This window comes from Strix uralensis, chromosome 10, assembly GCF_047716275.1.
Source record: "Strix uralensis isolate ZFMK-TIS-50842 chromosome 10, bStrUra1, whole genome shotgun sequence".
Taxonomy (NCBI): Eukaryota; Metazoa; Chordata; class Aves; order Strigiformes; family Strigidae; genus Strix; species Strix uralensis.
In genome coordinates this window covers 15,801,277-15,827,085 of record NC_133981.1, presented here as the reverse complement: position 1 = coordinate 15,827,085, position 25,809 = coordinate 15,801,277, and the positions used below count along the sequence as shown (strand labels likewise).

Below are 25,809 nucleotides of genomic sequence, written 5' to 3'. Positions count from 1 at the left end.
AAATGAATTACTTTATCAGCATACTTTAAAAAATCTTTTTAAAATGACATGTATTTAATACTAAGACAGCTATCAGGTAGCTCTTTAAAAGTTGGCTTTCTGATTGGAGAGTGGCAGTAAGGGAAGTTTCATAGATACACACTGCCCAATCACTGTCCTAATAAGGAGGAGTTTTCCTTCAGATAAGAGGATAGTTCAGAAACCCTGAACTCCCTGAACTACCTTTTCGGCATCTTTGCTGAGATTTCAGAGTAACGGAAAACTTGATGGTGAGTTTGTGACAAATTACTTCTAAACACCACCACCTTGTAGAGGGGCCATCAAAAACGTTTTAAATAGGAACTAAATCTTTACACAGCCAGACTGGATTAAAAGATGTAAAAGAACATGTGACATGCTTACGACACTCTGTGACATTCCATCCTCAATTGCAGCTTCTAAGAATAGGGCCAACTTTTTGGAAAGCAGCCAGCTCCTACAGTCTTATAGCACACTCTATGATATTCAAATTTTTCTAAAAGTCAGATTCTTTTAAATGAGAATATCATCGCTCATCATAAAACAAAATTAAAATATATTTGTAGCCTTGGTGACCATGGAGTAAAGCATTCAACTTTGGTTGTAGCCTTGGTGACCATGGAGTAAAGCATTCGACTCAGCTACAGCTTGGGAATTCAGGAAATTCTTACGAGATGAGAAACACTTTATATTTTATGTCTTTAAAAATCTCCAGTACTATGAGAAGTAAGAAGATTTGATAGTTCTTATAATTACCAGGATTGGCAATAAAGTCCTGAGGTATGAAAATTCTTTGGATGTTATACCTTCAGTCTTCCACTGTGTGGATGCAGAATCAAGTTTTTCCACATGCCCTCTCAAATAGCATAACTTCCTTTGAAGAATGCCATCAAACTATCTTAAGTATATCCTAGACACATACATGTCATAGATTACCTACACAACTACTTCTAAATCCATTTTTTATGCAGAGATGCTGCTTTTAATTTGAATAATCAAGTGCATTTTTTTATTATGTAGTCTATAAACAGCAAGTTGAACCTAGGACCTTTCAACCACATAGCAAAAATTTCAGGTACTTGTTCAAGACAGTCCTGGGTGATAGCAAAAGAATGCTATTTGTTATGTGGAGACCTCCTAGAGTTCTGTCATACAAGCCAACAAGTTAAGGACTGTTTCAGAGACAGCAAGGAATGTAAAATGCCCACCGAAATTAATAATAAGTGAATAAGGGTGAATGGAGCCTGAAAGTCAGAACCAGATACAAATATGGAGGGGCAGAAAGGCTTCTGAGATTAGAAAACCAAAGGGAATGAGATGTCTCAATTTGACCAGACTTGTGGTTAGCAAGACAGAATTCCCTGTTGGTTACTAACTTACAGGCATGTTATGATACTAAAAGTACAAGAACGAACTGACAAAAGGACTGCAGTACAGTAAAGCAACTGGACAGGGAGTACAGATGTGCTGATTCCTATCAACTTTTAACAGTAACAGAAATTTCAAGAGCACACAGTCACTTGTGTGACACAAACAGGCACTTCCTTCAAAACATTTTCAACACAAGGAAGAAAACTGAAAGATCATGTGAGCAACTGAGGCCAAGAGAAACAGTTTTTAAGGAAAACCAGTAAGGATGTAAAGGTGAGAAATAAGAGAGGCAGCGAGTTGGACAGTAGGCTTTGTGATGAAGTCTACACAATGGGGCAGGACAGCTTCTAAATCTGAAGTTCCAATTTATTTAGCCATCAGGTTTTTTTGTTCCAGATAGACCTTGGATGCAATGATCCAGATTAGATTACTGTAATGCACTCTACAAGGGGCTACATATTACAACTCCTTGGAAACTGAAGCTAGTACAGAATGCTTATTAAGCTCATTTTCTTGCTGGGAGTATTACACCCACACTCCAGGATACACACTGACTGCCAAAATGTTTCCAGGTGGAATTTAAGAAAGATTGCCAACTATCAAGCCAAAACTGAAGAGAATAAATTTAAGTTTTTAGTGCAAAGCTGCAAAATTATCTTTTTTTTTCCAAGTTTTAAGAAGACTAGTAAAAATGGTTAATATTGCAATGTTATTGACATGGCAGCACTCAATCACCAGAAATTTATTTATATCAAATAAAAATCACATGTACCAACATAACTAGGGAACACATCATGACTCACTGTAACATGACCATGTGTATGGGCAGAGGAGAGTTAGTGTCTTCCTACTGCTTGTGAAGTTTTCTTACATCTTCCCCAGAGTTTAGGTCCAGACATACAAGAACAAAAAAGGTTGCCTACCTATACCTCTCCCTAAAGAGAAGAGCAAAAAAAGAGGGAATAAAGGCAAGAAGGGGCTGGAAATTTGGCTTTGGTCCCTAGCAGCAGCCAGAAGACATAAACACATCCATTACATCTGAAAAAAGGTGCCAGACTAGGTCCTTCAAGAGAAGTCAGAGATTTGATCCCTTAGTACACCTAGAACCATGCTGCCACATGCTGCCCATAGCAGGATATGATACGGCGTAACAGTTATAAAAAAACCATGATCATTAAAACAAAACATCAATACCCGAATTGAACAGCACCATGTAAAAAGTATATATATTTCAAGCAGGATGTGTGTGTATTTTTCTTCCAAGACTAGTGGTACACTATTCTCTTTAAAGGGGGTATAGACTTACAGTAGCATATATACAGTGTTCTACAACAGTAAGTAGGAAATGTCTTATTCTTTGCTACAAATATGTACTTTGTTACAAATATGTACACAGCCATACATAACATACATGCATTTCTCCATATAAATGTAGCATATAAATTAGAAAATCCAGTATTATGTTTCAAGATTAACACTGTGCATTCAAATTTCTCTTTCTCTCCAGAATTTGTGAGAAAACATTCAAAAAACCTTCCCTAGCATTCACTAAATTAAATGGCATTTATGTTACAATATGCACCACTTTCTTGTCTTCTTACAAAATTAAAAATGCCCTCCAATGATTTGCAAGTGTAGTGATAGGATGAGGGATAACTGTTTTAAACTGACAGAGGGCAGATTTAGATTAGATATAAGGAAGAAATTCTTCCCTGTGAGGGTGGTGAGACACTGGCACAGGTTGCCCAGAGCAGCTGTGGCTGCCCCCTCCCTGGAAGGGTTCAAGGCCAGGTTGGACGGGGCTTTGGGCAACCTGGGCTAGTGGAAGGTGTCCCTGCCCGTGTCAGGGGGTGGGGACTACATGATCTTTAAGGTCCCTTCCAACCCAAACCGTTCTATGATGATGATGATTTTCTCAGTTTATTCTGTGGTTTCAAACCACTAGCAACATGTTGGATTATGGTCATCAAAAACCACACATCTAGAATTTATGTGTAATACACTATTGAATGGGAAATACAGGTTTCTGTGGCACATGGCAGTCAAATTGCTGTACAAAAGGATACTGTACAGAATGGTAAATAACACAACACAGAAAGTGAAAAAATAAAGTAAAATCCATGACTGAAAACTGTAAGTTAAAACAATATCCAGAGTTCACTCATGATTATCATTGACTGTGCTGTTCTCAAAGATTATTTCAGCAAGGATTTTGCTATGGATCTCCTAGTTGCTTGCTTTACATGTAAACATTTGCTTGGCTAATACATTATTCACAGAAATTTAGGGATGGCAGTACTTCAGGAGAACACCTACTCCAAGCCCAGTGCACCAGCACAAGATGAAATAAAGCTATTATGTGCAACAGATATTAATCTAACCTGTTCTTAAAAAACTCCAAGAAAGGAACTTCCAGTAGATCTTTATGAAAGAATGTCCACATTTTCTTTCCACCTACAGATTAATTCAAGTCACAGTGAAAAGTTTCCTCTTTTTAATAACTAACCTAGTTATTCTTGGTGAAATTAAATTTACCACTCCTGCTCTTTCTCCGGTGGGCACTGGAACACAATTGATCATCGTCTTCTTTACAACAACATTTTATGTATTAGAAGACTTATGTCTCCCCTCTAGTACTTTCTAGACTAAACAAATCCAGTTCTTCAAACCTTCCTAATAGGTCAGGTTCTCTAAAACTCCTATCATTCTTGTTGCTCACTTTTTGTCCCTTTCTAATTCGTCTATCTTTCTTAAAGCATGGTGATCAAAACTGTATACAGTTTTTCAGATGAGGTCTCACCTGTGCTTGAAAGAACAGAATAATTGCTTCCTGCTTCTTTTTCAGTATTACATCCATCCCAGAATTACATGCAACTTCACTGCAATGGTATTCCATTGTGCAATCCAGATTCCTTTTTCCATGCTATTGGCTCATCAGTACATGAGACCTCTCCCTTGTAAATGGACTTGTCTTTAGTGAATTTCAGATTATTTATTCTAGACTTTCTCTGCAGTTTATTGAGACTGAAGCAGCAAGCAGCTTATTGAGCAGTTTAACTGCTCCTACTAGGCCTGCAGTTTCTTGCAGCTCGGTTCATTATCAACAATATTCATGGTTTTCCCTATTTCATCACTGAAATAGTTTTTCTAAAAAGATACTCCACAGAAGCAGATAAAGGACAGACCTCTTTGGAACCCTGCTGTAACTGTCCTTCTCTGACACTGAGTAACGGAAAATTTGTCTGTAGCATGTTATTTGTACCAGTTGCATACCCATCTCATGGTGATTTCATAATGAATTAAATTAAAATATTACTTATAGCTACAGCTTTTATTATTGTAATGCATTTCACTTCACATGTTAATTACATTACAAATTCATTTATTTATTTGTATATTACAAATATATGGTGTGACGGGACAGTGTTAAAGGCCTTATGAATTCAAAGTATGTCACAGCTACCATTTTCTTCTTTAGCCACAAAGCCAGTTATCCCATTAAAGGAAATTAGATTTGCTTGACATAATTTGTCCTTGACAAACACAGGCAGACTAAATATAGGATGGGTATGCTATGTAACAGCCATCTAGACCTGCATTCTGTTTTAGAGAGTGGCCCAAAACTGTCACCTAGGAAAGAGCACAAGAATAAAGTGAGTACATAGTGATAAACAATCTCATATCTTCAAGAATGTAATGTAAAAATAGTTTTTCTGGACTAGGATAGGAACCACCAGTTGATGATTAAGGAAAGAGGATAAGGGTGAAGCAGGTAAAAGGTGATCTGATATACACTGAGATGGATAGATCTGACACAGACATGAAGCTACTGAAAATGAACAGTAAAAAGACTACTGGCTTTCTATTGATTCACTGATTAATAATATATTCTATAACTTTCCAGGGTCTAAAATAAAGTTATTCATAAATCCCCATACATTTTATTTGTAAAGATGAGAACAGTGTTTGCCTTCCTTGAGCCTCCAAGAAGTTGTTGAATATAATCATAAATAGTTCGGAGTAAAACTGAGAATACTAGTACTAGTAAATACTAGTAAAATAGGTAGTATTTTAAGTACTCTATATTTAACCATTTTAATCATTCATATAATTTCTTCAGTTTTTTAAGTTCTTCAAGATAAAGACTTTCATTATGCTTCTTATCTGTTGTCTTCCCTAACTTGTTATTGTGCATTGAAAAGTGCCTTCTTCACTAAATGTTAGCTCTCTTACATTTTCTTGCCCCTCAAATTTTCTTTAGAGGTTCAGGTTTCTTGAATTAGTTTAAACCAGTGTCTGAGTTTCAGTAACACAGAGGTTGTTACCTGTTTTTTCACATGTCTTGCCTTAATTCTGTTTTTCTCATTCTATTCCTTGCACAAGGCCAAAACTTTTTTTATTTCATGGTCTTTTTCAGACAATATTGCCTTCTTTTATAAACTCAGCCAACTTAACTCTGCTACTCAGAAATGGAACTAAAACCAAGACAGCAAGTCCTTAATACCCTTCTCCACTTTCTGAAAGAAAAAGTTGTTTTAAGCGTGTTCCAAGAACTCAAAGGATTCCACGTTCTGTTGTCCAGGTTTTGGTCTGGTTTTTTTTTTTTTTTTAGTTGCTATTCAGGAAATTGAGTTTTCTCATACTTACCCTTTCCTGTGTTCAGTACATTTAGTCATTGTAAAAACAGTGTCATTTACCTTTTTATCTCCTATTTCAGATTAAGTAGTCTATCATACATCCCCACTGTAACTTCACCAATGTTTTCCCCTTTTATGTCTACCCAGACATTATGAACTTACAAGCTAATTTAGTATCAAACAATGATTCTTCACATAAAAGTAATGCTTTAATTTCCTCTGGGGTTCTCTACCTGAAAAAGAGTTACTTGCTTCTATAGACTGTTTTTCCTACTCCAGATAAATATATACATGGATAACTTCTCTCTTTGTCCCACTGTCACTGAGTTCCTCCTAAAACTCCTGCAGCTTTCAACTCTCACTCACTGTAGTAGGCTGAAGAGTCATAATAGTGAAAAGGAGTCTATCTTAAAATTTAAGTCATCTTCAGGCCAGACTCCATCCATAGCTGACACACTCTCCACTTACTAAACGCAGTCATTTGAAATGGAAGAGTGGCGCCCAGTATCAGCTGGAAACGTATGGCATGCTGGCAGCATATATGTTTTAATTTCAAAACAGAAGTTTGTTTCTTGAAATTTCATCTACTACACCTTAGCTTCTTTCATTTGTATTTCTTGTAGTTTAGCATTTCATACACATACATGCATGTATGTACACATACTATTTTTTACCATAACAAATTTTTAACAGTATCAGATGCAGACACCTCAGAAAACAGTTATGAAAACCTGTTTGTTGTCAGAAGGGTGAGATAAAGTTGTCACTATAATTTGAAATAATATTTTGGTGTGTATATATACAAATACAATGTATCTTTTATATAATTACATAATGAATTAAAGAATTTATTATTTTCAATACTATAACTTTAGAATGATAATGAGCTATAACTAGTAACTGTAACATTACTACTAATAGCTATAGCAATGCTATAACATTATTTTCAATATTAGAACTATAAAATTAAAGCAGATACTTTATTTTTGGTGGATCTGGCCTTTAAGCTTTCCAGAAATAAAAGGCGCAGCATTTTCTGTTTGGAAACATCTGTTTCAAACACATCAAAACAATAAATTTTCAGTCAAGGTGTCTGCTTCACCCAGTTGTCTATGAACCAGAAGTACTGAGCTGGCACACTGGACACTTAGCAAATTTCTGCCTACTGACAGCAACATTATCTGAAAAACCATATTAAAGTAGTCCCAAAGACAGTGTTGGAATGCACAGAACATCACAACCTCCTCATTCCAAATATACAGTGCAAATATTAATTTAAAACTGTGACAGTAAACTTGTTTTAATATTTTTGTATTTTAATTTTGTCTTAACTTTCATATCTTTAATATTCTAAAATATTATCAATAAAAGCAAGTGAGTTATATTTTTTTTTTTTAAATTGTGGTTGGAAAATTGTATTTATTTGTAAACAAATGTTGAAATTTACAAAATCAAAATAGTGTTGGGCTTATGGATGTTTTTTCAACCTGGATGGAGTAGAAAAGTTACAATGCTAACATGCTCAATTAACATAATTTAGAAGACCATGTTATTAGGACAGCTATTTGCCACTTCTGAAATGCAGGACTCTAAGAATAATAATATTCTAAGAAGAGTAATAGTGAATTAGTAAGCATTTTTAAAATAAAACATCTCTGGAATTTGGTTTAGTATTACCTAGCAAAAATGCATCACTATTGATTTTTAAGCTATATCTGTTGTTTGAAAGCTTCATCATAAAGATACTTTCTAAAACAGTTTAGAACCATTGGTTTACAAGTTGCCAAAGGGAACTGCTGCACAAGATTTTTCAATACTAATGATTAATCTATTTAAATAAACAAAAAATTATTCCAAAATTTTTCGCCGATTTTCTACTGAAAAAGTTGTGTTATGACATGCTGAAGATAGCTGCAAAGTTTATAAAGATAGGGAAGAAAAATGTAAGACACCAGATAAAAAGCCAAAATGTTTAAATTGTTTCAGGGATGCAAATAAATACGAGAGCTATTCGTTTCAGTTCAAAGAACACATCCCTTACTTATTATTTCTATGGAATATTTATTTTATCTTGAAATATCAAAATAGTAAAATTATAAAACTGAGGGTGAAAAAAGAGGTGACTAACCTGATCTGGAGAGGGTCTGTGGTTGGAGTGTTGTGGCCTCCCAGGAGATCGATGATGGTGGTGGTGGTGATGGTGGTGGTAGTGGTGATGGTCATCATCGTAGTTATCTGCCATCAGTTTCATTCTGTTTTGTGTCTGTTTAAGATGAAAAGTGAAACAATTCTATTACATGCTGGATTATATTACTCTTAACTGTTTTAGAAAGATCTTAGCTTTTTCTTAGCTCTCTTTTTTGGTGGGTTTTTTTTTTTTTTTTGTAGCTGTAAGGATCCAACAATAGAAGTCTGGACTGCTGGCTAACAAATAAAAGGAAATAGAAAAAGATAACAATGTGAACACATATTCTGTCTCAGTTTTCACATGTGTAGAATCGCACAAAGTCAGAAAAGGATTTGATCTAGGATGTTGCGTTTGAAGGGTGTCAGCTTTTCTAATTCTACTGTTTTAGAATCGTTTCCTATTTTTTTCCCATCTATTATTATAGCTTGCCAATTAACTTGTAAAATCTCACTGAAAGGAATATTAAGTGTACTTCAAATATTTACAGTTAGCTACTGAGGCATGTCAACAACAATCTTGACTAGTTATGCTAAAAGCTCTATTTTGGCTTAATTATTCTATTCACCAGAATCACCCCAATAAACAGTAAATTAAAAGGATCTGAAAACTAACTGATACAGACACAGGCAAATAAGTGATTATGGAACTTTACACATGTTACTGAATGAAAGTCTTAGATACAGATCTTGAAAAAAAGATGAATGCTTCAGCTACTGCCGTGTGCAGGTAATAAAATCTATGTCACCATGAGATAACAAGATACATCACTGCTCTTTATCGCTATTATAATTATTCCATACCATGAAATAAATAGACTGGAATAATTCAAACCTTGCTCATAATACCAAAATAATCTTACTACCAATTGCCCAATACCAGTGGATACAGTACTTATTTTTAGTGTTAGTAGGACTGAAGTCTGTCTCAGGCAAACTTGTTAACCTGTAATCAAGTTTTACTTAATTTTTCACTAACAAAACCCAGAAGAAAATGCTGTCAACCCTCAAAGACCTCTTCCAAAATTAAAAGAAACAATTAGAGACACATACAATTAATATCATGCAAATGACTAAAGGAAAGATAGCGGTCCTAACACACTTAATATCAACTTCAAAAATGTCACCTGGAGCATGATCTATTTTGTGCCATTTCTCTACGTGGACATCATTTGAGTTGGTCAAGCACACACAAGCCTACTTTGCACATGGACGTTTTTTGAGAACAGTAAAGACAATAGACTGAAATCAATTGCAAAAAGCCACAGTTTATTTGTACCCATGCTCCAAGGTAGCAGGATTCACAGTAAGTCCAGTGAGGGTGCTGGCTAAACACATTACCCCTGGACTTGCCCAAGCTAATGAGTTCTAAAGGATCAACTTAAACAGACAAATTTAAACACAACTCATTTGTTCAGGTACATTCCTATATTAACAGGTCTAACTGGCTTCCGATTCAAAGTGCCCATGAGATAGCTAGTGTTGCATAACTAGCATGTGGTAAATTTACTTCAAGGACTATTGTAAATTGATTTTCATATGAGAACTATCCTATATCAAAATCTCCATTAGGAAAATTTCACTGGTAAGTATATTTTAACAGAAAATGTAAAAATTCAGAGATTGCTATTGAATTCCACAATTTTAATGTTTTTTGCTAAAGTAGAAAAGAGATTTGGAAAAAAGGCAAATTAAATATTCATATCACACAATATTTCTAAGTCTAACAAAATCTAATACACAGAAAACTATGAACCACAGGGATCACAAGAAATCCTGATGTGTCTTTTTAGCAATTAATTTTTTTTGAAATGTCACAATGCTTCTCAAGCACTTCACATGATGTCCATTAGAAGGATCACAGAAAGCTATTTTACAGGAGGGGACCCATACTCAGGTCAAGTAAGACCAATCAACCAACCAAAACAAAACCAAACCTTAAGGCATCCACAATAAAAAGATAGAGGAACAACCACAGATCAGATGTGCCCATATTTTAGCCACTGTCAGATTCTTTCTGAGCACGTCTACAGCACTGAAAGAGCATCTTCTCAGTGTGTTACAGAATAAATGTCTCCACAGGTCAAGTGGTGAACTCCGTTGAACAGGAATTGCACTGGCACTATTTAGTATCATTTCACATTTTTTAACAGTATTTTCTGCACAGTTGAAACCATTTTATTTTCTCCCTCCTGGATAAGAATATGTAAGCATATAGCTGTATGGATTTCAGCTATGAATTTCTACTGATTTTGCCAAAAGATCAACTCAATCTGAATCATCATAGTTGGTCTGTTTGTCTTTAGACTCAAAGAGGATGGCCTTTAGCACAAAAGAGTGGAAAAGATGACGAATTAATAGACAAATAATAACCCACTTACTGTAAACACTGTAATATCCTGCCTCTTTGGGGAAGCTCCTAACATTTTATTAGTTTATTTTCTTATCAATGAATAGCCTTAAATTTCCTACCTTTCAACTGTATTCCATAAAAGAATGCAAAAGTTAAACAAGATGATATATGCAATCCTAAAAGTGTCCCCTGTAATGAGGTGTTGGGGATTAGACATGTCATGGGATAAGAACTGTAAATGAATGATGTCATCTTTCTAATTTGGTGCTGAAATATAAATAAACCACTTCTAATGTTTCTTCCTTTTGGATGCCAGATTGCAGTAAAATGTGCACAAAGAAACGTTAATGCTGTAGTGGGCTTCCTTTAGTGTGCCTGCTCTGAAAGCAAAATATATAAATGTGAAATGAGAATTTATCTTCCACTCAAGTGATCAACATCCAAACTTTTACCTGGCTTGTGATTGTCATTAATTTCTTAAAATGATGCTAAATAATTTGCAAAATACTATTTTTAAAAGTTTTTTGTTTTTATTTATTAGCTCTTCACAATGATAACTAATATGATTTTGAGATTCTGTTTGTCTGCTTTAGCTACTGTCAGAGTGCTATATTCCACACTGAACTGTATGTTCCAGGTATGCTTAGCTTTGACTTAAGAAGTACAAAACATGGTATGATTTCAAACTTTTAGAAGCAGGACTTTTGAGAAGAATGAACAGGAGGATTTCTGAGGAGGAACAAAAGTAAAGCCATCCAGAGGAACAATACAATCCTTTCCAGGTCTTTCTAAACAAAAATCTGTAACATTACTTCTGTTTGCTTCCCTCGCTAACTCTGAATCATTAGTAGGCTTTCAAATGCCAGGTATATTTTTGTTTGAGGAAGAAATTAATTAACCACATTGGAATTCATTCAGGACCCCAGGGCTTCACACCCCTACACCTACATAGAAGCACAAACACAAACACACAGAAAGGCATATACATTTTAGGACGTTGGTTTATCAGACAGTAAATCCTCCTGGTCTGGGTCCCACATCAGGACACTGCTTCAGTACTGATTGCGAGGGAAAAGTTCCACCTACTGACTTGGCAATGCCATCGTTTCCTGCAACACCTTCAGCAATCTTGAAAATTTCCTATTCAAGAACATCCAAAATCTTTTCCTACACTACTTTTGAAAGCACAACAGATTATTCAGTATGACTTTTCTGGATGATCGGGAAGCTTGGTTTTGGAATGTACAATTCATGAAAATTAGAATGATGATTGTACATGCATTTAAACTGTGCAATACCTAATTTGCATCATAACTCATCTGCATGAGTTACTCCATATCTGAAATAGTCATATAGTTCAAAATTTTATTCACATTTTCTTCTCAAAACTGTTATTATTGATACAGTTTTCCTGAAAATGGGTTTTCTCAAAATATACATAGCCACAGCTCTGACAACAAAATTATCATGCCAACATTTCTTTTTGAAAATGCCTGATGAACACCAGGCCCACACCTGAGAAGGAGCAGGTTTTAATTTGGATTTATACTAGGAAAGAAAAAAATGTTAACTTGTAAAATGCAACATTAATTAACTGCATCTCCAACAAATCATGTATAGGCTTATTAGTTTTAGCCTAGTTTTCTCAGATATTTTTGCTTTACGTTTATTGACTACATTCAATAAACATTGCATCCACTTTGAAATAAAGGAATGATAGAGGAATTAAAAGCAGCTTAAATCTGGGCGCACAGGTATATTAACCCTTAGGGCTCGAAACAGTTGTCTTTGATCATTCAATATCACTATTTGCTAAGCTGTCAAGGTCATGAATGGTATGTGTAACTAAATTTTTAACCAATTTACCAAAGAATTTATGATCTAGCACTGTAAGAAAACTGACAGATATTTCTTATCCTCCTAAAATTCTGTTGAGTTTAAGTAAGGATCTACTGACGTGAAATGAAAGTTTGATTGACTGGTAACAGACTAAATAGCTTAACAGCAATCTGTAACTGTAAAACTGTAATATTAAAACTGTCTTTTAAAAAATATTTTAGCAAGGTGGCAATAGGGAACTATGCTTTGATCTGTCATCTGGATCAAGTTAACAACAAAACTCTCATGAATGAGGTTCAAATGAGGAAAAATAGTAGGATCTGTTGCTCTGGGATATAGGTGTAATACCATTCAATAGCTATTACTTTCCTTTGGATTTTCTTCTCAATCTCTTCACTAAATGGAATTTGAAATATTTCTGGAATATTCACTTCCAATAGGGTAGGATTTTTCCCTATATAATATGGGAGAGATGCTGATATAAGGCCTACAAGCTATCCTGGAGATATCCTGTGGTCTAATTATAAAACCATGGGATTTAAAATCTAGAGACTCATATTCTAGCTTTGATTCTGCAACGGCCTCTTGTTGTCTTCAAAGACAGAGAACCTCTCTTTCTTGCAATCTCAGTATTTTAAGATAAGCATGCTAATATTTCCACAAAGCACTTTGAGATCTTCATGTGGCAGACGTTTAGTTCTAGTCTTCCTGAATTTTACCAATAAATTATTTAATCTGAGCTTTTTTTTCTAAGACAATAATTTTAGAAAACACAAATAAAATATTTTTTTAACTTTGAAATCCAGAAGGTAAGGATCTAAAAAATGGTGTGCTTAAGACTTTATAGTTCACCAAGTTTATCCAAAAGTTGCATAAACTGAGTGGAATTAACCTGGTTTTAATGAAAGCATGTGAAACTGCAGTTGGTTTTCCAGTATGAATCCAGTGCTTCAGCCCTGAATTCCATTAGCTGAGGGTTAACAAAATGTTTGCTAATTAAGCAGCTCTGTACTTAGTCTCTTCAAATAAAAAGTTTTTATGTCAGAACAATATTTTTACACATTCTTTGAAAACTGTCACTGTCTGAAGACAAGTGAAGTATTTCTTATCATTTCAACTGCTGCACAACACGAAAGTTGATAACTGCCACAGAATACAATTTATAGATGATTTGTTATTTGATAAATTAGAGTTAATTAAATACTGGACAACAAATCCTGTACTTGGCCTCAAACATCCTTAAAGTTCCCCAAATTGCATTCGTCACTCTCAATCTGTTAAAGGACCATAGCAGTTTGGACGAAATGAAGACTTTACAAAAACAGGAAATATTTGTTCATTAAAAAATACAAAACATTCCACAATGTAGATTGTTATGCTTCTGTAACAGAGGAAGACAGTCTTGAAAAGTAGATAAAAAAGCCATTTCAGAAGGCAGCACAGAATGCTCTGTTTCTAAGTAATCCTTATGGTAACTTCTAAGACCAAATAAGTCATCACAGGCTACACTGAAATTAAAATTAAATGCCATGTAAAGCCTGCATTCCTAGAACTTGATCAAGTCCACTGCCTTTTTTTTTTTTTTTAAACTCTTCAGCAAGTTTCCATTTGTTTCACTTCTGTCATCTGATCGCCATTAAATATTTTTCTGAGATCAAAAATAACAAGTTCAAGTTCCAACCTTGAAGCCTCCTAAAAAACATGGTTCAACATCACTGTCATTATTTCCACTTTATTTGAGCATCTCAAGCTTACTAGAGATACAAGCATCCTCCATAAGTGATTCGATAACAAACCAAATTTGCTTAATTGAGCTTAATTTGCCATCTAGAAAAGAGATTTAAGAGAGATTCCATTGCAAAGTTTCAGTTGAAACTTCTTTTGCTTAAACTTCTTGATATACTTTGAGATTTTTGAGCACTGGTTCACTAATTATCTAGTTGAAGCAAAAAAGATAATTCCAAGGATATTATTGTTAAAAAGCCTAACCATGAGACTGCTCTCAATTCTTTTCAATGGTAGCACAATTCTTGAATCAACACATAATTAAATGAGACAAATTGTTAAAACATATCCACCAGCTATGGTTTTGACAGGAGGACTTGTGTCATTTTTACAGAAGCCGAAGGATCAGTTAACTGGCCATTGCTCTGAAGGATCTTTAGCCAATACTAGAGCTGCATGGAAAAAGTGGACTTCAGTATTCTTCAATATACTTCAAATACTTATGCTTCAAAGTATTCCATAGCTTGCATTACTTTATGCTAATTATTCAGGTCACTTCTAACAGCATAATACTAGCAATATAATGCTAATTATTTCCAAAATAAATTATACTCTTGTCTTCAATTGTTAGAAATATATGATAATATTCAATTCAGGATTTTTTGCTGCTTATGCAGTGAGTTTTTAGACACCAAGAAAATTCCAATAGAAAAAAAAGTAAGTTATGAAGACTATAAGTTTGCAAGCACTCATCAGTAACCAAAAGATAACAAAAAAATAGAGTATGGTAAGTAACTAGAAACTCCAGATGCTAAATAACTATCATAATCATAAGCTTGTGGGTGTTGGAATGCATCACTATGGGGTAGAGTTATGGTTTACTGGTGCTTTAATTATGCATTTTCTTTTATAACATCCCTATAATGCATTCTCTTCTTATATTCTAACTCTTAACTGTATTTTAACATGGTTTTCCTGCTTTTTTCCCCACCTCCATTGAAGAACACAATTAATTTTTTCCCTGTTAAAATTCCAAATGGGCTAATAAGCATGTTTTTCTTTTCCTGTTATAGTGTATGACTTATCTTGGAAAGTGTGAGAGACAGGATACATGCAGGCTAAAAGTGTGCATGATAGCTTATTGAAGAAAAATGTGGCTACTCCTCATTTAGCTCTTTTTATTTTTTACCTCATTAATGATACAACTGTTGCATATGAAGTAAAGACCACAGTAAAGTTTTTATGCTAACAAAGCACATATTTTTTCCCCCTCTGTATCTAGTTATAAATTAAAGTTAATTCATATGATGTTTCACATTAAAGTCTTACAATTCTTATAATTTGTAACATGCATGTAACCAGAACACTTCTTCAGGTCATGTCTGCCCCCCCCTCCCCCCGCCCAGTTTCACAGGACAGAGAATAGGGACTAAGAAACAGTAGAGTATATTCCAAGTTTTCATGAAATCCAATCTTCCTCCCAGGTGAAATACAAAAGCATTTGCTGGTCAAATTAGATACCCTAACTCCTGTGCAGCAATGGAAAGCAGCTTCCAATGATGATCTTTCCAAAGACTTGGATCTGATAATTTAGTGCTGATCATGAGCATAAAAGATTTATATATATTGCAATTCTTTTTAAATTAGAGTACTATTTAACTGATATTAACAACCATTACACCTGCTGCTTTGCAAGATTACAAAATGTACTAACTTATCCTGAAAGTTAGAGCTCATAGTAAGTCTCCCTCTTCACAAGCTGAAGGATAATAGTCTCAGAAACACCAGCTGGAATATTAGACACTTGGCAGACCGAGACAGGCAGCAGTTTCAAGTGCCAAGCAGACACTTATCTAAAGTACTAAGGCCAAATTTCAACTTCCCTGACACTTGTGACTGAACAAAGTTTGAACATGGTCCATCTGACTGTTTAGTTGCGGTCTCTGCATTTAGAGTTTGTGTTTTTGAAGTCTTTTTAAGCACTGTGAATTAAAAGTATGGCTTGAAGCACAGGAAATATCTTGTAATAATACAGCATACTCAGTAATGTATAGGCTAAAGTCATGCTAAAAGTATTTGTCTGAGCCCTACTACTAAACTTGGTAATTACACAGAAGTATGTAAGAACATAGACACAAAGAAATGGGTTAAAAAGCATAATTAAAGCTCTGAAACAGTAGCTGCCTGAGGATATCTCAGGCCAGGTCCTACTAAATGCAGACAAGCAACGTGAGAACGTAAGGTTCTCTGTTTTTTTCCTTTTTTTTACAACAGGAAATAACTCATTAAAAAGATACTTCCCCATAATAATTATTTAAAACCAGACATGAATCAGAAACTGCAGTAGCTAAACAAGACCTTTGAAACTGCAAATCTCTAGTTAGTAGTACTGATTGTCTTTTTCAGCATCTTTAATGTCTGAATAGTTCGTTTCAGCTGTAATTTCTGCAATTTCATTACGAAGCCCAGTTCTCTCACTTGTATCATATACAAAATATAGCCTAAGCTGAAATGACTACATTTCTTCCATTGTATGCAATAAAAATTGATAAATAAAACATAAATTTCAACACATGGATGGTATATTGGAATATGGACCGAAATGGAGATAACATCACAACACTGTCTTGATATGCTTTGCAGAGACACCTTACCTATTGTTTAATGCTAGCTTGTAGAAATGATGTTTTATCCACCATCACAGGAGCAGAAAAATTTGACACCCAATTTTTACAATATTTTTTTAATACTTGGCTACTTAGCACTGTACTTGAGATCAAGTGTTAAACTATATTTAGCGTTATTATCATGGGGTACTTTGTAGTAGAACTTAAGGACTTGTTTCAAAAATGTCTCATGGAGGAAAACAACTTTTTGACTTGGGTGTTCACTCATTCGTATAATGGAGGTAATTCACTATTCTTATCTGAGATACTTAATACCCATTTTCACCTATAGAGCCAGCCAGATCAAAAATTACAAAAGTTCCAGTGTTAATATATAAATTATTTTATATCTTCATTACCTAATATTTCCATTTCAGATTTTCAGTCTCAGTTGAGCTAAACCGTTTGTCTGAACAACGTGTGTTATGACAGCTATAGCTATTGAGAGGTTCTAGTGTAAATTCACGAGATTATCACCAGTGAAAAAGGGTGCCATTACACATGGCCATGCTTAAGATATGATATAAATTCTTCAAGAATTAAAGCTCTGAACAGAGAACAAACAGAAACAGATTTTAAAGCAGATCACCAACTACAAAGCAGTAAAGGACTTATGTACCAGGCCTGTGATGCCTTCAGGGCCCGACTGCTATAGGCTACATGGCAAAAAAAGCCCTTCTCATTGGAAAATGTTTGTGTAAAAATACCATCCAAAAGAATTTGGATTCCTGAGAGCGTAAGGAGGAAAAAGTGATGCCATATCCAGTTATGACTTGAGTCCTTCATCTTTTATAATATAAATTGTCAAATCAAAAGTGTTGTGTGAGCACTGCCAACATCTTCAGCATTTTTCCAAGACAGAACATTTCTTCTGAATTAACTAATTTGATCAGGCAAAGGCTATTAGCTACACACACACATTCTCTTTCTTACCTTGTGCTATATGGAGCTTGTTGTGTTAAGCTATAGAGAAATGTGTCACTGGTGCTTCACCCCTACACTAATCTGTCCTCAATGGGCTTCTATCTAAGATGCTTGTAATTGGTAAATTGAGAATTATAGACTCAGATGCAAAAATACAGATTCAAAATTCAGGTTACAAATGAAGAGAATAAAACACAGTGTTAAGACATGCAGAGATACTGCCTTAGGATATTTTTAATTAATAGAAAAGTATAAACTACAAGGATTTTTAAGATAGTCAATAAATTTAAGGCCATTGAATGCATGGGCTGCTTGTATTGATGTCAATGGGGTCTGAACAGACATATTGAAAATCAGAGATTAATAGCCATTTTGCTACATTGCCTGAGAATTCTTAAAGAAAAAATAACCAGACTGATTTTCCTCATATGAGAGTTCAATATATGAAGTTATTAGAACACCTATTCTTACCTGCCCAAAATAAAACAAAGAACTTGTGTAGCATAACTGTAACAAAACTCCTGAAACTTAGGGGTCTCAGACTACTCCTTTGTTCAAAGTTAGGTGCTTAAAGCTTGAGCAAGACCAGTATTATGAGTGAGAGTAAACACTATAAACAGAAGAGTAAAAAAAATAGCACAATGATCAAATATGTCTGCAGTACCCACGTGACTGGCTTCATAACATGGATTCTATTTACTGTGCAGTAACATTTAGACTCAACAGTACAATAAATCTCTCTCTGAAGCAAATATGTATGTATAATAATAATAATGATGTAGTATTCTGTGCTCCTACAATATTGCCACCTGTAAAATTCAAGGAAATCAGAAACATTAATTTAGTCTGACATCAGAAACAGAAGCAATAGTGATCAGGAACCAACATAATACCAGGACAGTGCTGCTGATCACAAGGTCTACAGATGATAATTTCCACAGACACCATAAGGAATCATTGCAAGACTTTATTGTTCCCACACTTGCTAAACATTAGGGGGCTTAAATGCAATTAATTAATGCACAGTTTTGCAGAAAAAATGTTTTGGGCTGTCAGAATAATCACAATCACAACTTCTAATCCTATACTTTTTCTTATACAGTAATATAAACACTGTCAAGATCATAAAATACACAACGCAGTACAGCTGAAAATCTAGCAGGGAAAATATAACTTAAGGTATTTTGTTATTCTTGAGTACTTGATGTCACCACCATAATATCACATTGGCACTATTTTTGATGTACTTAACTAGAACAGTACATGTAATGCAACAGACTGCCTTCAATTCCATTTTACACCTTTGCTGCTGAAAGAGTTCTTTGAAATATTTGGATGTTAATTAGTAAATAATTCTAGGCATTGCATGCAGGAGAAAATGTTGCTATTGGTTAATTTGCTGAGAAACTGTGGTTACACAGATTTTTAAAATTCCTTGATTATCATTTCTCATTCTTTTTGTTTCATTAGCAATATGTTCATGTGATGAAATATAGAGTAGTGAACTAATGGACTAGAGAACATAGCCAAACACCAGCTTTGCCTCTGGCCAGAGTATTCTGTACACCTGCAGTCTTGAAAACACTGGAAAGGTTTCTAATTTCATGTTTTGAGAAGAAAAATAAAATGCTCTCAAGGAGTTAGAAGACCTTGTATTTTGGCCAATTCCACTTACATTTTTGGCTCTATATCCCAAAAGTGAAAAGAGGCAACTGGGAAATTTTCTCGCAGTATCCAAGTTCAGAATGAATCAGTAACATAGCAGTATCTTCTGCTCTTACCAAAATCTCCTGAGATATTCTAAAAATGGACTTTAAGCTAATTATTTCATGAAGGATTGCATCACTACACAAAATTCTCTAAAAATAGCTGTCTCAGAATTCTCAAAAGGAATCTTGGCCAAGGTTATTATAAATATTATGTAATGACTCAGCCAAGCCCTCGTGGTGATTTTGTTTAATACTGTATTTCTGAAAGTTTTTTTAAGCCTACTACAAAGTTCTATGGCTCTCAAAATGCAGCATTTGGTGTATGAATCAAAACAATTCCAGTGGTTCTGTTTTGCTGGGAGTGCATTAACTATGCTTCCCATTTATTTAAACCACTAAACAATAAATATTTAACTGACACATTGCAGCTGCTAAATTGTATTAAAATAATTACAATTAAATATGCTCATTTCTTATGGGAGGGCATTTGCAACGCAGAACTCAGTATTATTGCTACTAATTTTACAGGTGGATACACTGTGATACAAATAATTTTCCTAGGTTATCAAAATATAATGTGAAAAAACCTGTAAAAGTAAGCCAGCACCTGAGATAAAACCAGTGCTTTTCTTTTCTTCCAGCTTAGAAATTTTAGTGAGTTTTAGTTAAACTCACACAGTCACAATCCATAAAAAGACTGCTCAACTCATTCACATAAATTATATTTTGGTCTTTAATGTATGTACAACTGTAGCTTCATATTTAAAATAAATGACATATGCTCTCATTCCTTTACAAAGGCAGTATATTTCATTTCTTTAAGATGCTTCTTTTTCTTTTTCAGTGTGAAGAATTGTGACAAATTACTTCAAAATCAATGTCTTGGTAGTTTACAATCTGTTTGACGTTCCCAGAGGCCAGAAAAAATAGAATAGAAAAACTGGAGAAAAGCATTCAACTGCATATTTGGTGCTAGGATCAATATTTAAGTCATGAACTATTCAAAAAGAGAAAAGAACCTGGAATTTGCAATTGAGACTTTCTTTTTTGAATACATTCTATTTCTGCTTTAATTCTGTTTTAGTTTAGATTACTACTGGGATGTCCTTTGTCAGTCTGCAGGCGCTGCCAAGCAATGAAAATTAGTACATTTGTCAATGTGGAAAACATTGACATTTTATGACTAAAAAAATAATTGATAAAAATAAATGGATGCAGGTGGTTTTTTGAGTTTGGTGGAGGGGGACATAGTTGGGAAGTAAATACTTTGTCTCCAAACTGATTAATACTGACTTCACTGTTGTAAAACCACATTAAAAATAAAAGACATAAAATAACAAGTTTATGACATGGATACACTAAGATGAAAATGCATGCCTAAGCAGGCAGTACACTGTATTTGTTTTAGCTTTGCCAAAATGGTGTCTGTTTAGACAATAGCCTGTCACTCCTAGATATTGAAAAGCTCTTGGTACTTTTCTTCCTCATGGAAGTTTTCATCTTCATTGCCTGTGCCACAATGTTAATATTCTTCTGAAGCAACCCTAAGGAAGCTTATGGAGAGACAAGAAGCTTCTAGTTGGAAATCAAAATACACCAGGATGCTTCAGGAGTCTACCAGAGTGATTAGAGAAGTTTTACACAGTGTAAGTCTGAGGTAAAAGCAGCTACATTTGCATTTAGGCAATTCAATCTCAGTGCAAGTCTGTGATACATTACAGCTCAGCGATAGAATCTGTTTTTCTGGCCTTAATCCAATAACAATAAAATTCTATGAGTAACCTCAATACTTTGGGTTACTCCACTTAATAGAATTGACCTCCTGAACCTGTAAGACATCTACTACATACTGTGCCCTATCTCTTTAAATATGAAGCAGGCTTCTGATGACCTCACATGGTGGGAGCCACCCCAGCTCTTGTACAGCATTATGAGTGCAGTAGATGAATTTGCAAAAATTTTGATGTTCCAGCCAGGTAAGCACCTATAAATGTTACAAAGTATATCCATTAAAACTCCACAACCTTTAAATTGCAACCCTCCCTGGCCTCATCAGAGTTAGGTGAAAGAGCAGTAGTTAGTCCTCTCCTGCACATGGCAATATTAAGGAGGATTCACATTTTTTGTATGAAAAAAAATTCTGACTCTAGGATATTTACTTTCAACAGGATTTTGCAGAGGAAGACAATGACTTCCCTCCTTATGTCTCAAGAAGGATATTCCTGGGCATTTCATGTATACAATCAGAAATCTTGGGTTCTGATGAATTCATGTACATACCTCTTCTCTCTCTCTCCCAAGAAACAGCCTTTGTAGCCCTCTCAAAAAAAGCCCTTTGTACTTATTTTACATATCAGCAGAGGACTTTCCAAGCTACAGAGATCCTACCTCAGACACTGAAGTCATCACTTCAATAGCAATAGTAAACCAGCATCCTAGGCTTGGTTGGAGTATAATGTTGCAAATTTTTTAGGTATTATCCATTGCAATGATCCATAGTACAGTATGATTTGAAATTGCTAGAAATATGGAATTGGAGTTTATCAACTACATGACAAAGTCTAGGATACCACTGAAAGAGACAGCAGCAGAAACAGAAACTCAGAGAGTTTCTGAGATAGAAAGAAACTCCCCAAACTGCAAACAAAAGCATACAGCAAATCAAACTGTCAGATATATGATGATGCAGCATGAGGTTTGAAGTTTCACAGCAGCTTACTTAGTCCAAAGTGATCCACCTGCCCATAAAAATTAGAAAATAAAACTTGATTGAAATAGTATTTTCTATTTCAAATGGTAAAGTTATCCTCACTGAAGGGTAATCAAATTATTGCTTCTTTACTAAAATGACAATTCTTTGAAAAACAAAATGTTCTTGGGAGACACGGACACAAGGCGAGCAGATGAAATTAGAAGCTCAATTGCAGCATCACCACATGAATTCTGCAGTACAATGAGGAAAATATAACAAGACTATCTGAAGAAACTCTAGGACGTTGCTTCTATATGAGCTTTGTTGACATCTACAACAGTGCATGTAGATTTCCAGGCAAGATGAAGTTATGTTCAAGCAAATTTCTAACTTCAGTTAGCACTCTAAAATAATTACAAATTATTTCCCAATAGCTTGGCTACATGATTTAAGACATTATCTGCTTTACACTGCAATAACTGGCCTTCTGTTTTGCAATGGTGACATGAAAGTCTGGTTCTTAAGAGAACACTTATCAGCAAAAGTTGGAGAACATTAGACATAGCACAGGAATTGTAAAAGGAAGACAGAAAAATAGGTGGAGTAAAACAACTTTCTTCTGAAACACCTAGGAAATATTTTTATATTTAATGAAGAAATCTCCTAAAATTGATGGCACCTGTAATAGTAGCAATTTTGTAGCAACACAGAACAGATAAAACTGTACTTTTTATGTTCAGGAGATGCATTGTTTGATGTGCAAGTCAAGAATGGGACTTCCTCTAGGATATAAATATATCAGAATAAATGTCTGATTTGCAGATGCTGAAGGAGAAAGAAACACATTTACTCTTACCAGCTGATGCCTCTTTGTGGAACAGGGAAAGCCTCCTCTTACTGATGTTCTGCTAATAAGATTTTCAGCCACAGTGCTTCATATGCAGCCTAGCTTTCCCATCACCAACTGACAGTTAGTCAATGTAGCCATGAACAGAAGGCTTCCTGCTTGATTGGATCCATAGATAAACCAAAAATCCATTTGTTATTGTGGATATACATGAAGGGAATATAGATTTTTATCACTGTCCACCACATTATTTTGCCTCTCAAAACAAAAATTCCTCCTACAGTATAGAACAAGAGAGGATTTGGGGACCTAATGTTTAGCATTATCTAGTGAGTCATTTTCTAATATTTATAAATATCTCTCATGATCACATTAGACGGGAGAAGTTGGACTTTTTTTTCTTCTTTCTTTCAGCAGTGTAACAGCTGTGGAAATGGGGGATGGGCAAATAAGGCCATAAGAAAAAATTTGATGCTGCAGCTGATCATTCACTGAAGTTCTAGTGAACCAGAAATAGACTGGGAGATGGCATCTCTGCCGTCTGAGGAACAGAGTGGATATATCACACAGTGTGGAATCCGTCACTTCCCCCCGGGCCAGCACAGTCACAGCAATGAAGAGTAGCACTAACAAGCCTTTGTGTTGGATGCACATGTGAAAGCTTTGGGGGTTGACAGGGGTTCTCCCCAAAGGGATTAAAGAGGTATGAATGATCTCTACAACCTCTATTATCAGATAATTCTTAAGTGTAATAAAGTGGTGACCTAGTTAAACCACATTCCTGTTTCTGGTGTCTCTTTTTTTTTTTTTGTGGTGTCTAAGATAACAGGGAGATTATTTTGGCATCAATTTAATCTAGTTAAATAGCTTTACTGAAGATCTTTATCACTATAAATAATGGAGGTATTTGAAGTATTTGGTTACAATTCTAACTGAAGTTATCCAAAACAATGCCTATCTAGCAATCCTCTTCTGCTGTTCCTTCACTCTGTCTCAATAAAGTTATGAATGTTATTGCTTTTCAGCAATAGCTTAAAGGTACAAAAAAAACCAAACAAAAAATCCCCCCAAAAAACCCAGTTTGCCCAAGACTCTGATGAACATTTAGAAAACACCTATGACAGGTATCATGGAACATGGCAAAGTTTCATCACTCTTCAGTAATGAAAGATGACTATGAAAAAAGAAGATATCTAAAAGAGAAAATAACTGCCTTCTCTTTTCCAAAACAAACCAAAACAAAAATGCTTAAAATTACTTGGAACGTAATATCATCTGCTCCGATGCAGCACAGTGAGATGAAGTACTAAAAATCATAAAGCCTATTTAGCATATAAAATTTGGGTGAAACGTCTCCTGGCCAGCTGACTGACCTGAGACTTGAGTGCATCATGGCTGGAACACAGGTACTTGGCTGGGATGTCTGCAATGAAGTCAGCATCATGAGTGGATGGTAAGTTCATGCTCGGGAGCTGTTTCCTATTCTTATAGACCTGGGGGGAAAAGCTATAATGATTAGAGGCATGAGGTCAGAGCTATTGGGAATTTAGCACAACAGCAAGGGTCTTCCTGAACTTGCTGTTATTGAGTGCATGGAGTTCCTCAGTATGTAATGCATCCTTCAGAATAAAGAATCATAACATTGACTATGCACTACGTCCTAAACTTTATTAACATGGCACGCTCATTTGTAAAGTGGCACACTGCCTGACAGTGGAGTAGTTACTTTGACAGGCTAAGGAGACCAGAATGATTTTGCAGATGGTATTCTCCTCCTCCTTAAGCAACAATCACAGAATTCAGTAATGTCACACAAAGAAAAACATCAGATACAACAACTTCAGACATGGTCTGAAAACATCTTTCTCATCTTTCTCACCTATTCTGAAAGAGGAAAGGTGTTTAACAACATACATGACACACAGCACAGGTTTTAATGCCTATGTTATATGAACATCCTTTGTCCTCTTGCCTACAGTACCTCTTCTGGCTATGACTATTACCTTTTCAAAATCAGGGGTAGTAGCCACTGCACAGTATGCAGAGTTTTAAACATTTTAATTAGACAGAGAAGAGACCTATGTACCGTGTCTGGTACATGTGTGCTGTGTCTAGTATGGTTATTTTCCTCATTAATAAAGCAGAACATAAATTTACTTGTGATAAAGTATATTTCTAGAGTTTTTATTAAAACCTCAAATGACTTATAGTGTTGAAGGTAGCGTGATTTTTACTCACTTGAGAATTTATTTTAAGGATAATCACAATTTCCAGATCACCTCTCAGAAAGCCTGAAACCTTCTGAAAACACAATTACTTTACAACAGATGAGCAAACAACTGAACAGAAGAAAGTTAGAAAGAGTCAACAGAATGGATAGTCTTGCTTTATGGCAAAGAGCATCTGCTCTCCTCTGTCTCACATAATGGAGAAGGTTGGGAGCTATATGAAGAGGGAAAACAGAAACTGTATTGGCTGCATATAATATGAGTCAAGCAAGCATGCAGCTAAGTACTTAACAACCATAGAGAAGCAATAAACACTTACATTGAACACCTCCTACCTTTCGTAACCGCTGTCACATGTCAGACCTGGCTTGAAGACTTTCAATATGAGGTTCGACTAAAATAGTGCAAATGAAAATAATGCTGATTTTCTGTTGCCATGAAAATAAGAAAATTAATGTCTCCCCACCTGCTGTTTTAACTGATGTACTAATCTGTCCTTCTCTCGTTTAAGAGCCATTACTTCCTCTTGAGTCTTCTTTTTCTTTGAAGCAGACAGTTCAAGCAAGGCAATGTTTGCATCTTTTTCACTAATTGCAGCGAGCAAAGCTTCCTGTCT

The 25,809-nt window shown here is 35.1% G+C and overlaps 1 protein-coding gene across 7 annotated transcripts in view; it reads right to left on the bottom strand.

The window, feature by feature from the left end:
• ERC2 (ELKS/RAB6-interacting/CAST family member 2) overlaps nt 1–25,809 on the bottom strand; it is a 529,850-nt gene that overhangs the window by 124,763 nt on the left and 379,278 nt on the right. For all 7 annotated transcript variants that reach the window (XM_074879349.1, XM_074879348.1, XM_074879351.1 and 4 more), the window contains 2 exons: nt 25,660–25,807; nt 8,155–8,289 (listed from right to left, as the gene is read on the bottom strand). In XM_074879349.1, the coding sequence (XP_074735450.1) occupies nt 8,155–8,289; nt 25,660–25,807 (283 nt within the window). The remainder of the gene's footprint in view (nt 1–8,154; nt 8,290–25,659; nt 25,808–25,809) is intronic.